The sequence below is a fragment of the Manis javanica genome, chromosome 12 (assembly GCF_040802235.1).
Source record: "Manis javanica isolate MJ-LG chromosome 12, MJ_LKY, whole genome shotgun sequence".
Classification (NCBI taxonomy): Eukaryota; Metazoa; Chordata; class Mammalia; order Pholidota; family Manidae; genus Manis; species Manis javanica.
Genome location: NC_133167.1, coordinates 8,611,939 through 8,625,454, shown reverse-complemented (window position 1 = coordinate 8,625,454; position 13,516 = coordinate 8,611,939). Strand labels below are relative to the sequence as shown.

General features: G+C 36.0%; 1 protein-coding gene across 20 annotated transcripts in view; it reads right to left on the bottom strand.

Moving 5' to 3' along the window:
* TRIP12 (thyroid hormone receptor interactor 12) overlaps window positions 1–13,516 on the bottom strand; it is a 138,253-nt gene that overhangs the window by 46,083 nt on the left and 78,654 nt on the right. For 18 of the 20 annotated variants that reach the window (XM_073218011.1, XM_073218008.1, XM_073218006.1 and 15 more), the window contains 5 exons: window positions 12,892–12,975; window positions 12,012–12,107; window positions 3,401–3,549; window positions 649–684; window positions 477–572 (listed from right to left, as the gene is read on the bottom strand). In XM_073218011.1, the coding sequence (XP_073074112.1) occupies window positions 477–572; window positions 649–684; window positions 3,401–3,549; window positions 12,012–12,107; window positions 12,892–12,975 (461 nt within the window). The remainder of the gene's footprint in view (window positions 1–476; window positions 573–648; window positions 685–3,400; window positions 3,550–12,011; window positions 12,108–12,891; window positions 12,976–13,516) is intronic. The other 2 variants (XM_073218016.1, XM_073218026.1) reach the window with 1 other exon arrangement.

Sequence of the window (13,516 nt, the reverse complement as noted above, 5' to 3'; positions counted from 1 at the left end):
ATGAGGAACATTATATTTACTAGACTCCCCCCATCACCAAGTACCCCCCACAAATCCCATTACAGTCACTGTCCATCAGCGTAGTAAGATGCTATAGAATCACTACTTGTCTTCTCTGTTGCACAGCCCTCCCCATGCCCCCGCCACATTATACATGCTAATCATAAGGCCCCCTTTCTTACCCCCCGCCTTATCCCTCCCTTCCCACCCATCCTCCCCAGTCCCTTTCCCTTTTATAACTGTTAGTCCATTCTTGGGTTCTGTGTTTCTGCTGCTGTTTTGTTCCTTCAGTTTTTTCTTTGTTCTTATACTTCACGTATGAGTGAAATCATTTGGTACTTGTCTTTCTCCACCTGGCTTATTTCACTGAGCATAATACCCTCTAGCTATATCCATGTTGTTGCAAATAGTAGGATTTGTTTTCTTCTTATGTATGCCTTCTCACTTTTGAACAAGCTGAGCGAAAGTACAATCACCTTTTCTAAAAAGACAGGAATTGCGTCTACTACAACAGCAGATGATCGAGGAAGTGCTTCCATCATGTATGTTAAGGCTCGACAAGCATGGTTCATCTAGAAAACAAGGAGGCACTTTTACTCAATAAAAACTAAAAAATTTAGAGGATTTTTAAAAATACAACATACTTACAATATCAAAATTATGCTCCATCTGCAGTAATGTTATCTGTTAAAAAAAGATTATAACAAAGTATTAGAAGCTATCTGTATCCTTATATTTCTTCCTCTACTTCAACTGAAATGGTAAGTATTATTCAAGACTTTTCCCATGCAAAATAATACCAAGTTAAACCTAACACATATACACAGAATGATCTTATTTAGGATGGCATTACTCAACACACTGTAGTGCTACCTGAGAACTTCGCTAGATAATCATCACCTCATGATCCAGGTCAAAACCAAAGCTTCCTATTGCTTGCAATTAACCCTTAGGGCACCTCTAAGTCCCTTCCAAAAGCCCATTAACATGTCACTGAGGACTTAACCAGTGTCAATAAATACATGATACATAAATGAACAGACCAGCAATGACTGACATTTGTTAAATTAAAAACTGTCAGTAAGATTCAAGACCATAGCTTAAACTCTAGTGAAAAGCTAAGTATCATTTAACTCAGCTGTAAAATACACAGTATACAAACACAATATTGATCATATTAGAGACACATTATGCAGTAATTAAAAACCAATTAATGCAATTGTTCTACAAACACATGAGTGAGTCTAAACATCTGATTTTATTTCAGTTTCTTTTGTGGAAAAACCTTAAGCAGATTTTGACAATGTTTTTCTAAAGAGGGAATGCAAAACTGCAGGCATAGGGAAATCAAGTATTTTTTAATGAATAATCAAAAAAATTTTAATTCCTCCCAGAGAAATTTCCTACTTGGGGAAGCAATCATTCACTGTCTTCTACTTTAGTGGAAATTTTTAAATGCACTGAATTCAATAAAGTACCCTTCAATCAAATGTTTAAAACTACAATAACAATAATACATACTTGTTTAGTAAGTGTCGTCTAAGCTCTGAATTGTGCTGGATAAAGTATACATTTTTGCTAACACACACACACACACACACACACACACACACACACACACACACACACACACACCGTTTCAAGGTTCACACACACACACCGTTTCAAGATACAGACACACACACACACACACACACACACACCCCACCACCACCACCACCCTCTCTCTCTCTCTCTCCCGTTTCAAGGTTAACCAGCCCTCAATGTCTCAAATCACCTAAGGTCAGTTACTTAAAACACCACTCTGAATTGAAAGGGGTTGTCATGTTAACAGGAAAAGTGACAAGTTCTCCAATTCTTAAGGTAGAATGAACTTTTTAGGATCATGTTTGAGGAGACCTGCTATATAGATTCCCTCCCTTTCACTAAAAGTGACTGTGGTCACATAAGTGAATGGTGACTGACAGATACATATTCACAATATCCAACTGTGGTAAGATAAATCTGGTCAACTCATTAACAACTGTCAGTATTAACAGCATGAACTGACTTGTACAGGTCTATTAAGTACTTAAATCCCATCAACAACCAGCAAATTTAGTAAACTTAATTTGTGTCAACATTCTGCCTAGATTTAATAAGCTTCCTTATTTAACTAATAAAGGCTGCATTTTAGACAGTGTAAGATAAACCTAGTTTTTTGTTCCTACTTACTTTTTAATGAATAATCAAAAAAAGTTTTATCAGGTAACAGAAGCCATATATTGAAGAAATCAGTAATTTGAGCATGAATATTAACACAGGCAAAATGTAAAAGTACAAAAGGCTAGTATTGCTTTCATAAAACATTCAGAAATGAACATTCAAGTCTTGATTACAGTGGAACTGGTAAACCCTGAAGGCTAGTTTTCATTATCTGGAGGTAGAGTGGCAGAAGGCAAAGAAACTAACCTATCATTTACCACCTGCCTCCACCCCCACCACCAACTCACCACCACAGCTGAGCCATCCAACTAGAACAGGCAGAATAAGGACTTCATTATCTTTTTTTAATTCACTGAATTTGAATTCAGCTCTCCTAAACACTTCACTCTCTCCATATGTGATAATGTGAAAAAACAGACAATCTGATATACCAAACATAATTTCATTTTGTCAACTTTATTGTGTATGTGAACAAAGACTTAAATGGCATTTATTTAACCTCCTAGGTAAAGTATGCTATAAATGTAATCATGATGTTTATGTTAGTCTTTCATAGCCAATTTATTTCATCATACAAATTACCAATTTACTATTTAAAAGACATTATTATGCTGAAGAGCCTATATTCGGTAATAGCAATTTCTCTCCCTGTTGTTTTCAATTTAAATGCTAACACAATTAAGATGTTAATAAATTCTAAATATCAACTCACCACTCTGTTGAAAAATCACTAAAAGATTTTTAAATGGGTATTGTTTTTTTGTTTGTGTTTTTGTTTAACATAAAACCTTTTAGGCTTCAAGGATCCATGTGTTCTGGTTTGACTACTCTGACATGCATAAAATTATCAAACACGAGAATCTTTATGGCCCACAAAGAAAACCCACAAGTGAGCTGCTTGTGGGTTTAAAAGAGAAAGCATATGAAGTCTGGCAAGGTACTACCTGATGGGGCAACAACTTAAAATTTAAAAGAGTTATTTAAAAGTTATCAAAGATGGAGTAACTCATCGTCAAAAATGGTTTAGAAAATTTACGAATTCATCAGTAACAATCATTCACTATAGTTCTAAGTATGAAATCAAATCCACATTCTACTGTCTCTTACGTCTATAATGTTTTAAAATTCAGGTAACAATGCACTCAGAGGACAACAGCAGCAATCAGAGGAAAGCAAGAGGAAAATTCTATCTTACCAAAGCTGGAACGACACTCTTGACAGGAAACCCTCCTAACGTCTCCTCATTTCCCATGACCAATAACTGACACATTTCAATAACTGCCTGGAGTTGCTGACTTTCATCACTTGCTTGCAGTCCTTGCAGAAGCTGCTGGGCCTTAGAGCCTTCAAAGGGAAAAAAAAATCATTACTCAAAACATTTAAGAAAATTATTACTAGGTGTAAGGTGTGACTCTTTGTGGCAGCTGGCTGCTTATCTTTTTTGGATACCAATTAAAGGTTACGTCTATACTAAGGTTAAGACAGGCTGCTAATTCAAGAAAATTAAATCAGCTGGATTTATGCTACCTTAAAGTGATCTCAGTTATTTATGTATTTTTCTTTTGACTTTTTCTTTTTAAATGAACCAAGTTTATTGGTTTTAAAAAGCTAAAACAAAAAAATGACACCCATAAAACTAGCATGAACTGTTGTTACCTGTAACATACCTGCTTTATTTACATAAATAAATACATGGTGAGTAAAACCTTTCTGCAATAATAAAAACCTAATGAACAATGATGCTCAGACTTCAACGAAAATGTTCTATGCCTCTCAACATCTGTATCAGAATAAATGGAATCCAAGTAACAGTAAAAGGGCAAGGAAATAAAGACAAACAGAGCAATCACCTAACAAGGCCAATGGAAAGAATCAAGTATTTTCTAAAAAACAGCCAGAGACTAGTCTTTTCACCTTCTCTCATTTAATGTGCAGATGATGCTACCAGAGTACTCTGGAGTTCTATTTTTAATGCTCAATCCCATCGCCCAAACAACTAAAAAATGCCAAGACTCAATTACCACAGGGAAATAAAGTTGTCAGTTAGTTGGCAAAACGCTAAAAAATAAAGTCCACAAATGTGTCTCAAATTTTCACTAACACCTTCCTACTTGTAACCTTGATTAACTCAGTCATTGCTTACCAATTTTATACGTGATGTTACTTTCAAGCACTTTCTATTCTTACACACTTTTTCAGGTTATTCTTTGTGTATTGGATTTTTGTACTCCCATATCATTAAGTACTGAAGTGTTCTGTTTGAAAACTGTCAATGAATGTGGAATTCATATGAAAATCAAAGTTTTTTATTTCAATTGGCCTTCAGTGATCTTCCTGGAAGACACAATTCTTTCAAAGGGAAATCAGGTGTTCTTTCAAAATTTGTTTTCTCTTGTCTTATAAACATCGAGGCTGCTAATTCTAAGGACATGGATCGTTTTACCATGATCAAAATCATCATCAATAATACTGAACTTTTGAGATGTTCCTAAAAAAAGATCTCATGCCAATCTGAAAATGACAACAAAAAGTGAAAGCCATAATTTATCATCTTCAGGTTTATGAAGAGAAACAGCTACCCTGGATGAGTTGTTTCTGTTTTTAGGACTGTTTTATACTCTTTTAAGAATCACTGAAGGAGCCCGAAAGGACTTTGGTTTATATGGTTTACATCTAGTGATACTTTGTGCTTCTAATTAAGAGGGAAAACTTTTAAATAACTGATTAAATCATTACATATTAATATAAACAAAATCTATGTGAAAGCAACTGTTACTAAAAAAAAAAAAATTCAGTAATGAGTTTGTGTAATGCATATCGTTTTACTGCCAGACTGACTTAAAGACAGCTATATACTCACTTATGCCTCTGCTCAATCTATAGTACAATGTTATTTGAGATGAAGTATTTGAAAAGATGAGCCCTATTTTATCACAAAGATTATTATAAATAAAGATGGCACTTGTTGGTTAATTCAATAAAATTATTAGCTTTATTTAGCAAGGGCATCCTCTTTATATCAAATGAAAATTATTTTTACCAGAACATGTGGCACTGAATAATACAATGACTTATACTGCAGTTTGGTACTGATTTGATTCTTAAGGTACCAGCAGTTTTACATGCCACAGTTTTGGCACCATCAATTCAAACATCAACAAAATAGAAAGAAAAACATAATTAATTATTACTAGTTTTGACCTTATGGAGTCAATGGAAGGGTTTCAAGAACCCCTGAGGAGCCTACGGACCACACTTTGAGAACCACAATCATAGATCAGGGGTTGGTAGGTAAACATTTCTATAAAGGGCCAGAAAGTAAGTATTTTGGGCTTTACAAGCCATATATCTGTTAACAACTATTCAACTCTGGGTCTGTGGCATGAAAGCAGACACAGATAATACATAAACAGATAAGCATGGCTGTATTCTGATAAAACTGTATTTATGGACACAAATTTTATTCTCATTTAATTTTCACGTGTCACAATATATTTTTAAATTTCTTTAGCCATTTAAAAACATAAAAATCATCTTTAGTTCACAGGCTGTATAAAAATAAGTAGGAAGTCAGATTTGGTCTGGGTAACCAAACAAAAAGGATGAATATTGTTTATATATCCCCACTAAATTACTTTTACTTTGAATAAATGAAGACTGATCATTAGATCTGAAGGACTATTATTTTGTAATTCCTGTTATCTAAGCACTAAGTTTTGATGGCTTTATGTGCTTCCTAACATTAGAACATACTACCACGTCTACCTAATCTTTCCTCACTAGAAGAAAATAATCAAGCACAAATCTGAAAAAACCTAGATCCAACTGTCAGTTTACAAGAAATGCATTTCAAATGACATGCAAGACAATAGGAATTTGAGGTTGATTGGATATGTTGTTATTTTTTTAGGTATAATTTGTGTGCCATTATCTTGAGCTACATGATGAAATGCTTATAGATGATATAATGTCTGGGATTCCTTTCAAACAATATGGAAGGAGGAATGTGGGTGAGGGTAAAGATAAAGACTGGCCATGAAGCAGGCACTGTTAAAGCTGGGTCACGGGCACGGAGGGGTGTATGTAGCACAGTTTTCTACTCTGGTTCTAGTCTATGATCTGCATTACTTTCATGTGCACTGGTTAACCCTTTATATGGTTGAGGTATTTTAATGTTCATATCCTTAAGGTAGTCCTGCAACAATGTTTCTCCCCAACCTTCTTCCCAGAAATAAAGGAAGTGGTAAAATAAATGGAATGGGTTTAAAAAAAAAAAAAACTCAAGAAATATTAACTGATGGCAATGTATAGATCATATTTTGATCTTAATCAAATAAAATTTTAAATGGATGTATGAAAGGACTAGAACATTTGAACTCTGAACAGATATTTATTAATAGTAAGGATTTTCTTAATATAACCACAATATGGACTAAAAACTTTGTGTCATTCTATAGTTAAAATTCAAATATATATGGATGAAATGATGCCTAGGACTGTCTTAAAAATAAATCTATGAGAGACAGGAATAAAGATGGTGGCATGAGAGGAGAGACAGAGGCTTCTTCCTAAAACTGTATACAATTAAAAAATATAGTTGGTGCAACTAATCCTGAAAGAGCAACAGGAAAGAGGGCTGCGCCAGACTGCATACACTTCGAAAAAAGAGCAGACCTCACGGAACAGGGTAACATACCAGAGCTGTGCCTCTGCAGGATCCGAGCCCTTCCCTCACCCCAGCTCACCAGCGGGAGGAAGAGAAATGGAGCAGGGAGGGACTGGAAGCCTGGAACTGCTGAATACCTAACTCCGGAGATCTGCTCTGGGAGCACAAACCCACATTTCATGGTGCTTTCATCATACTCTCGTGATTACAGGGTTGGAAAGCTGGGACAGGTAGAGTTCCTGGGGAGACTGGGATTCCAGCCGCTTGTGGAAAGGGATCCATATCCGGCTGCTCTGGAACAAAAGCTTATACCTGTGTGCTCGGCCCACCAGTTCAGGCAGTGGAGACAGGCATAGCAGCTGGGAAGCAGGAAACAGCTCTTTTCTCCCCCAAGGCACCAACACAGCTCCCCTGAGACCCCCAACGTTGCTTCAGGAGCTGAACAGGGGTAGAGCTTCTGGACACTAGAGGGCACCATATACAAATATGAAACGCCAAAGGAACCTGGTCCAGAGTAAAATTAATAAAACTCCAGAGAAAGATTTAAATGACATGGACCTTATGACTCTTCCTGAAAGAGAGTTCAAAATAAAGATCATCAACATGCTAATGGAGGTACACAGAAAGATATCCGAGAACTCAGGAATGAATTTCGGTCGGAGATCCAATCGTTAAAGAGCACAATGGAAGGTATTAAAAGCAGGTTGGATACGGTGGAGAAGACGATAAATGAAATAGAAACTAGAGAAGAGGAACACATAGAACCTGAGGCACAGAGAGAAAAAAGGATCTCTAAGAATGAAAGAATATTGAGAGAACTGTGTGACCAATCCAAACACAACAATATTCGTATTATAGGGATACTGGAAGAAGAAGAGAGAGAGAGAAAGGGATAGAAAGTGTCTAAAGGGAAAGTGTCTTTGAGGAAGTAGTTGCTGAAAACTTCCCCAATCTGGGGAAGGAGATAGTTTCTTGGGCCATGGAGATCCACAGATCTCCCAACAAAAGGGACCCAAGGAAGACAACACTAAGACATATAGTAATAAAATTGGCAAAGACCAAGGATAAGGACAGACTATTAAAAGCAGCCAGAGAGAGAAACAAGATCACATACAAAAGAAAGCCCATCAGGCTAACATCAGACTTCTCAGCAGAAACCTTACAGGCCAGAAGGCAGTGGCCATGATGTATATTTAATGCAATGAAGCAGAAGGGCCTGGAACCAAGATTACTTTATCAGGCAAGATCATCATTTAAATTTGAAGGAGGGATTAAGCAATTTCCAGATAAGCAAAAGCTGAGAGAGTTTACCTCCCAAAAACCATCTCTACAGTCTATTTTGGAGGGACTGCTATAGATGGAAGTGTTCCTAAGGTTTAATAGCTGTCACCAGAGGAAATAAAACCACAGTAAAGAAAGTAGAACAACTAATTACTAAGCAAATGTAAAATTAAATTAACTATCCCCAAAGTCAATAAAGGGATAGACAAAGAATACAGAATGATACCTAATATATAAAGAATGGAGGAGGAAGAAAAAGGAGGAGAAAAAGAAAAGAACCTTTAGATTGTGTTTGTAACAGCATATTAAGTGAGTTAACTTAGACTCTTAGATAGAAAGGAAATTAACCTTAAACCTTTGGTAACCACAAATCTAAAGCCTGCAATGGCAGTAAGTACATACCTATCAATAATCACCCTAAATATAAATGGACCGAATGTATAAATCAAAAGACACAGAGTCACTGAATGGATTAAAAAAACAAAACCCATCTATATGCTGCTTACAAGAGACTCACCTCAAACCCAAAGGCATACACAGACTAAAAGTGAAGGGATGGAAAAAGATATTTCATGCAATTAACAGAGAGAAAAAAGCAGGAGTTGCAGTACTTGTATCAGACAAAATAGACTTCAAAACAAAGAAAGTAACAAGAGACAAAGAAGGACATTACATAATGATAAAGGGGTCAATCCAACAAGAAGATATAACCATTATAAATATCTATGCTCCCAACACAGGAGTACCCACGTATATGAAACAAATACTAACAGAATTAAAAGGGGAAATAGAATGGAATGCATTCATTCTAGGAGACTTCAACAATCCACTCACTCAGAAGGACAGATCAACCAGACAGAAGATAAGTAAGGACGCAGAGGCACTGAACAACACAATTGAACAGATGGATCTAACAGACATCTACAGAACTCTACACCCAAAAGCAAGAGAACACACATTCTTCTCAAGTGCACATGGAACATTTTCAAGAATAGATCATATACTAGGCCACAAAAAGAGCCTCAGTAAATTTAAAAAGATTGAAATTGTACCAACCAGTTTCTCAGATCAAAGGTATGAAGCTAGAAATAAATTACGCAAAGAAAATGAAAAAAATCCCACAAACACATGGAGGCTTCACAACATGCTCCTAAATAACTAATGGATCAAGGACCAAATAAAAAGAGACCAAGCAATATATGGAGACAAATGACAACAATAATTCAACACCGCAAAAAATCTGTGGGACGCAGCCAAGGCTGTGCTAAGAGGAAAGTATACTGCAATACAGGCCTACCTCAAGAAAGAAGAACAATCCCATATAAGCAGTCTAAACTCAAAATTAATGACACTAGAAAAAGAACAACAAATGAGGCCCAAAGTCAGCAGACGGAGGGACATAATAAAGATTAGAGGAGAAATAAATAAAATTGAGAAGAATAAAACAATAGAATCAATGAAAGCAAGAGCTGGTTCTTCAAGAAAATAAACAAAATAGATAAACCACTAGCCAGACTTATCAAGAAAAAAAGAGAATCTACACACACAAACAGAATCAGAAATGAGAAAGGAAAAATCACTACGGACAACATAGAAATACAAAGAATTATCAGAGAATACTATGAAAAATTATATGCTAACAAACTGGATAACCTAGAAGAAATGGACAACTTTCTAGAAAAATTCAACGTTCCAAGGCTGACCAAGGAAGAAACAGAAAATCTGTACAGACCAATTACCAGCAACGAAATTGAACTGGTAATCAAAAACCTACCCAAGAACAAAACCCCCAGGCCAGATGGATTCACCTCGGAATTTTATCAGACATATAGAGAAGACATAATACCCATTCTCCTTAAAGTTTTCCAAAAAATAGAAGAGGAGGGAATACTCCCAAACTCATTCTATGAAGCCAACATCACCCTAATACCAAAACCAGGCAAAGACCCCACCAAAACAGAAACTACAGACCAATATCCCTGATGAACATAGATGCGAAAATACTCAACAAAATATTAGCAAACTGAATTCAAAAATACATCAAAAGGATCATACACCATGACCAAGTGGGATTCATCCCAGAGATGCAAGGATGGTACATTTGAAAATCCATCAACATCATCCACCACACCAAAAAAGAGGAGGACAAAAACTTCATGATCATCTCCATAGATGCTGAAAAAACATTCGACAAAACTCAACATCCATTCATGATAAAAACTCTCAACAAAAATAGTAATAATAATAATAATAATAATAATAATAATAAGTCTACAAGTGGGGAAAATGGTTGAGAATACAAATGAAACAAAACAGTTGCTGTGGACTAAGCACTTCTAAAGGTTTCACGGTGGTTATACCACTACATTCTTAACTTTTGCGTATGCTTGGTCATGTTCCTATGGAGATCACGTCAATCCCTATTTTGAAAACCTTTGATCATTCCTTTCGGTTAAACCCCACACTTGCTGCTTGGCCTGCCCAAGCTCTATGTGATCCAGTGTCTACACCCTTCAAATTTCATCTTCTACCACTTTCCCTTCACTCTCGCCACAGGCCATCTTGCTGTCCCTTTTGCAAACATGCCAAGTTCACTCCCCCCTCCAGCACTGTACTTCCCCCTTTCCCTCGGACCAGTACATAGCTCATTTCCTCACTTCACTTAGGAAGCTTAGTTTCCAGAAAATCACCATGCTTCCCAGGAGGTTTACCTAAGCAGCCCATCTGCACCCTTCAACCAGCCAACCCATATCCTCACTCTGCTTTGTTTCCCTTCAGTGCACTGACACTACCTGGAACTTTTCCGCATGACAAATGTCTTATTTATTGCCAGGGTCACCCTCTAGCATGGAAGGTCCATGTGGGAAACAACTCTGCTTATGACTCAGTACGATTCCAGCACCTAATAAATGACACTGAATAAAAATCCATATTCAAAGGCTCATAAGAACTTTGAGACAGGGTTATGTTATTGGAGAGCTGAGTGTCACAGCAGCAAAAGTAAACCAAAACAAAAAATACCAGCTGCTTAACTTTCCTGTCAAATGAAAAAGCCTTAAATACACATATGTGAGCACATGTACACATGGTGAATTAAAAAAAAAACAGAACCATTTGCTGGAACATTACATAAGTATGTATTAGTAAACAGAGTTAACAGCCTTCAGTAACACTAGAAACTTGGAAATTCATCAAGATTGAACTTTACAACTAGCCTACTGGTACTAAGGAAACATTAAGGATAGAGATATTATAAACTACTTAAATTTTAAAGAAGCTATAGATACTATTTAATACCATAAAGAATTTAACTGGATTTGTAATTATTCAAAAGATTTACTTATTTACAAATTGAGACTTGAAGAGTCACTATTGTGTCTACCACATATAAGGTTTATTACCACATTATAATAAACTGATTAAATGAGTTCAATGGCTGGTAATTCTGCTGCGAAATCTTTCCTCTCAGGCTCGTATTACAATTGACTGTCTTACGGGTTAAAGTTTTTTATACCATGAAAAATTCAAATATGTGCAAATCATGCAATCAGATGTTATGATAATAAATGTAATCAACTGAGGTTCTTTACCCTTCTATAGTTCAATAAAACAAAACAAGTCAATATCAATCTTGGTTTCTACTGACTCCAGTTCAGTAATCAAGAATAAAAGTACACAAGAAAATCTTAAGAGTTGCTCTAGTTAAGGCAGGAATGTGCACAAGCCCTATTTTCTTAAAACAGGTTAAAGTTCATGAAAGCTTCATTATTACATTAATAGGTAAACAGTAAAAACATCACTTAACTAATTATTAAGGATTCTGGGGGTAAGAACAAAATTTAGAAGTATCCACACTTACTAGCTCCGCTTCCAATTGTTCTATGGAAAAGTTGTGACATCCGAGGACCAAGAGGGCCAAATAGGTGAGGAGGAAGACCCCTGGCCTCTAACAAAGCTAAGGAAAAAAGACGGACAGGAGGAGCAGTTGAGTTGTTAAACTGTCTGATCATATCTAAAATTTTCAAGCAAATGATTCATCTCACATAACTGATTTAGACAAGTCACTTTCCAATTTGAACTTTGAGAAGCTGTATTAAACTTTTAAGACCACTCTTACATATTAATATAATATCCATGTGCAGCTCCAAGCCATCTTAAGGTTTTTATGGAGACATAAAGAATAGTAACGCCAGTGGAAAATGTGTAAGTAGTCCAAGAAAAACCCAAAGTAAATATTTACTTGGAAGAAATTACACATTAAGTACCCGTGCACTGTTTTTTTTCCCTCTGATATTATTTCCCAATCAGATATTAGTCATGAGATCCTCTAAAATACCTGGAGTTTATATGTACATTTTACATTCATTTTGAAGTGATCAAGAACATAAAAGAAAATGGCCCCAACTAGATGCATGACGTTATCAGGTATTATAAAATAATATATTAAACTACCCCCTTTTCAAGAGCTTCCATTAATTTATTACAAGCTATACATACATAATGAAAAAAATGTTGAAACATAAAGATTTTGTCTAATTAAACAGTAAAAATGAAAAGCTACACAAATAATCTCCCAATTCCAAATCATCCAATCACCACTAAATAAGAAGCCTTTTTGGAGGTAAAGGCATTGCTAGATTATATTCTAATGAGTTTATCTGAATTAGTTTCAACAAACAGTAGTAGTAACAGGCAGCCCATGGTAATCATTTCTTATAAGTTCAATTAACTATCTTTACCTTGTAATCGTCCCATCTCAGAATCATCTGATTCACTCTCCCCAGAGGTGGTCATGCCCACAGCCCCTGCAACAGAACTAGAGGCTTCAAAAGGGGAAAAAAAGCAGGAAAAAAAAGAGAAGGAAAAAAAAACTTGAGGGTTAGGAGAGGAACAAATTCATTATGGCTAATTTATCTCAACAAAGAAAAGGCAGAGGTTTACAGACTACGATGACAGCAATTATGTGTGTCTGCCCATCAATGGGCAGCTGTTGTTCTGGACTTTTATAAACAAAAGGATGGCTCAACAATCTTAAATATCCAGCAAACATAAAAATACCACCTTTGCACTTCATTCATCCATGGCTTTCACAGATTCCTCAGGCTTTGAAACTAAATTAAGTCTTGTCCTGATCTCCTCTACCAGAAGTCTATGAAGATAACACAGCCGAAACTTTGTGATATTCGGTAAGTGGGCAACCAGTCACAAACGTAACAGAAAGCGGAACTGACACTTGGGGGGAATGTTTCATTTGTGTGCCTTCTTCAGTCTGCCTCATTCCTGGACTACAGTCTCCATACAGCTATTTATCTGTTTTCTTTAATTTCAAGAGTGTGCAAAGATAATAACCATATACCTAAGACA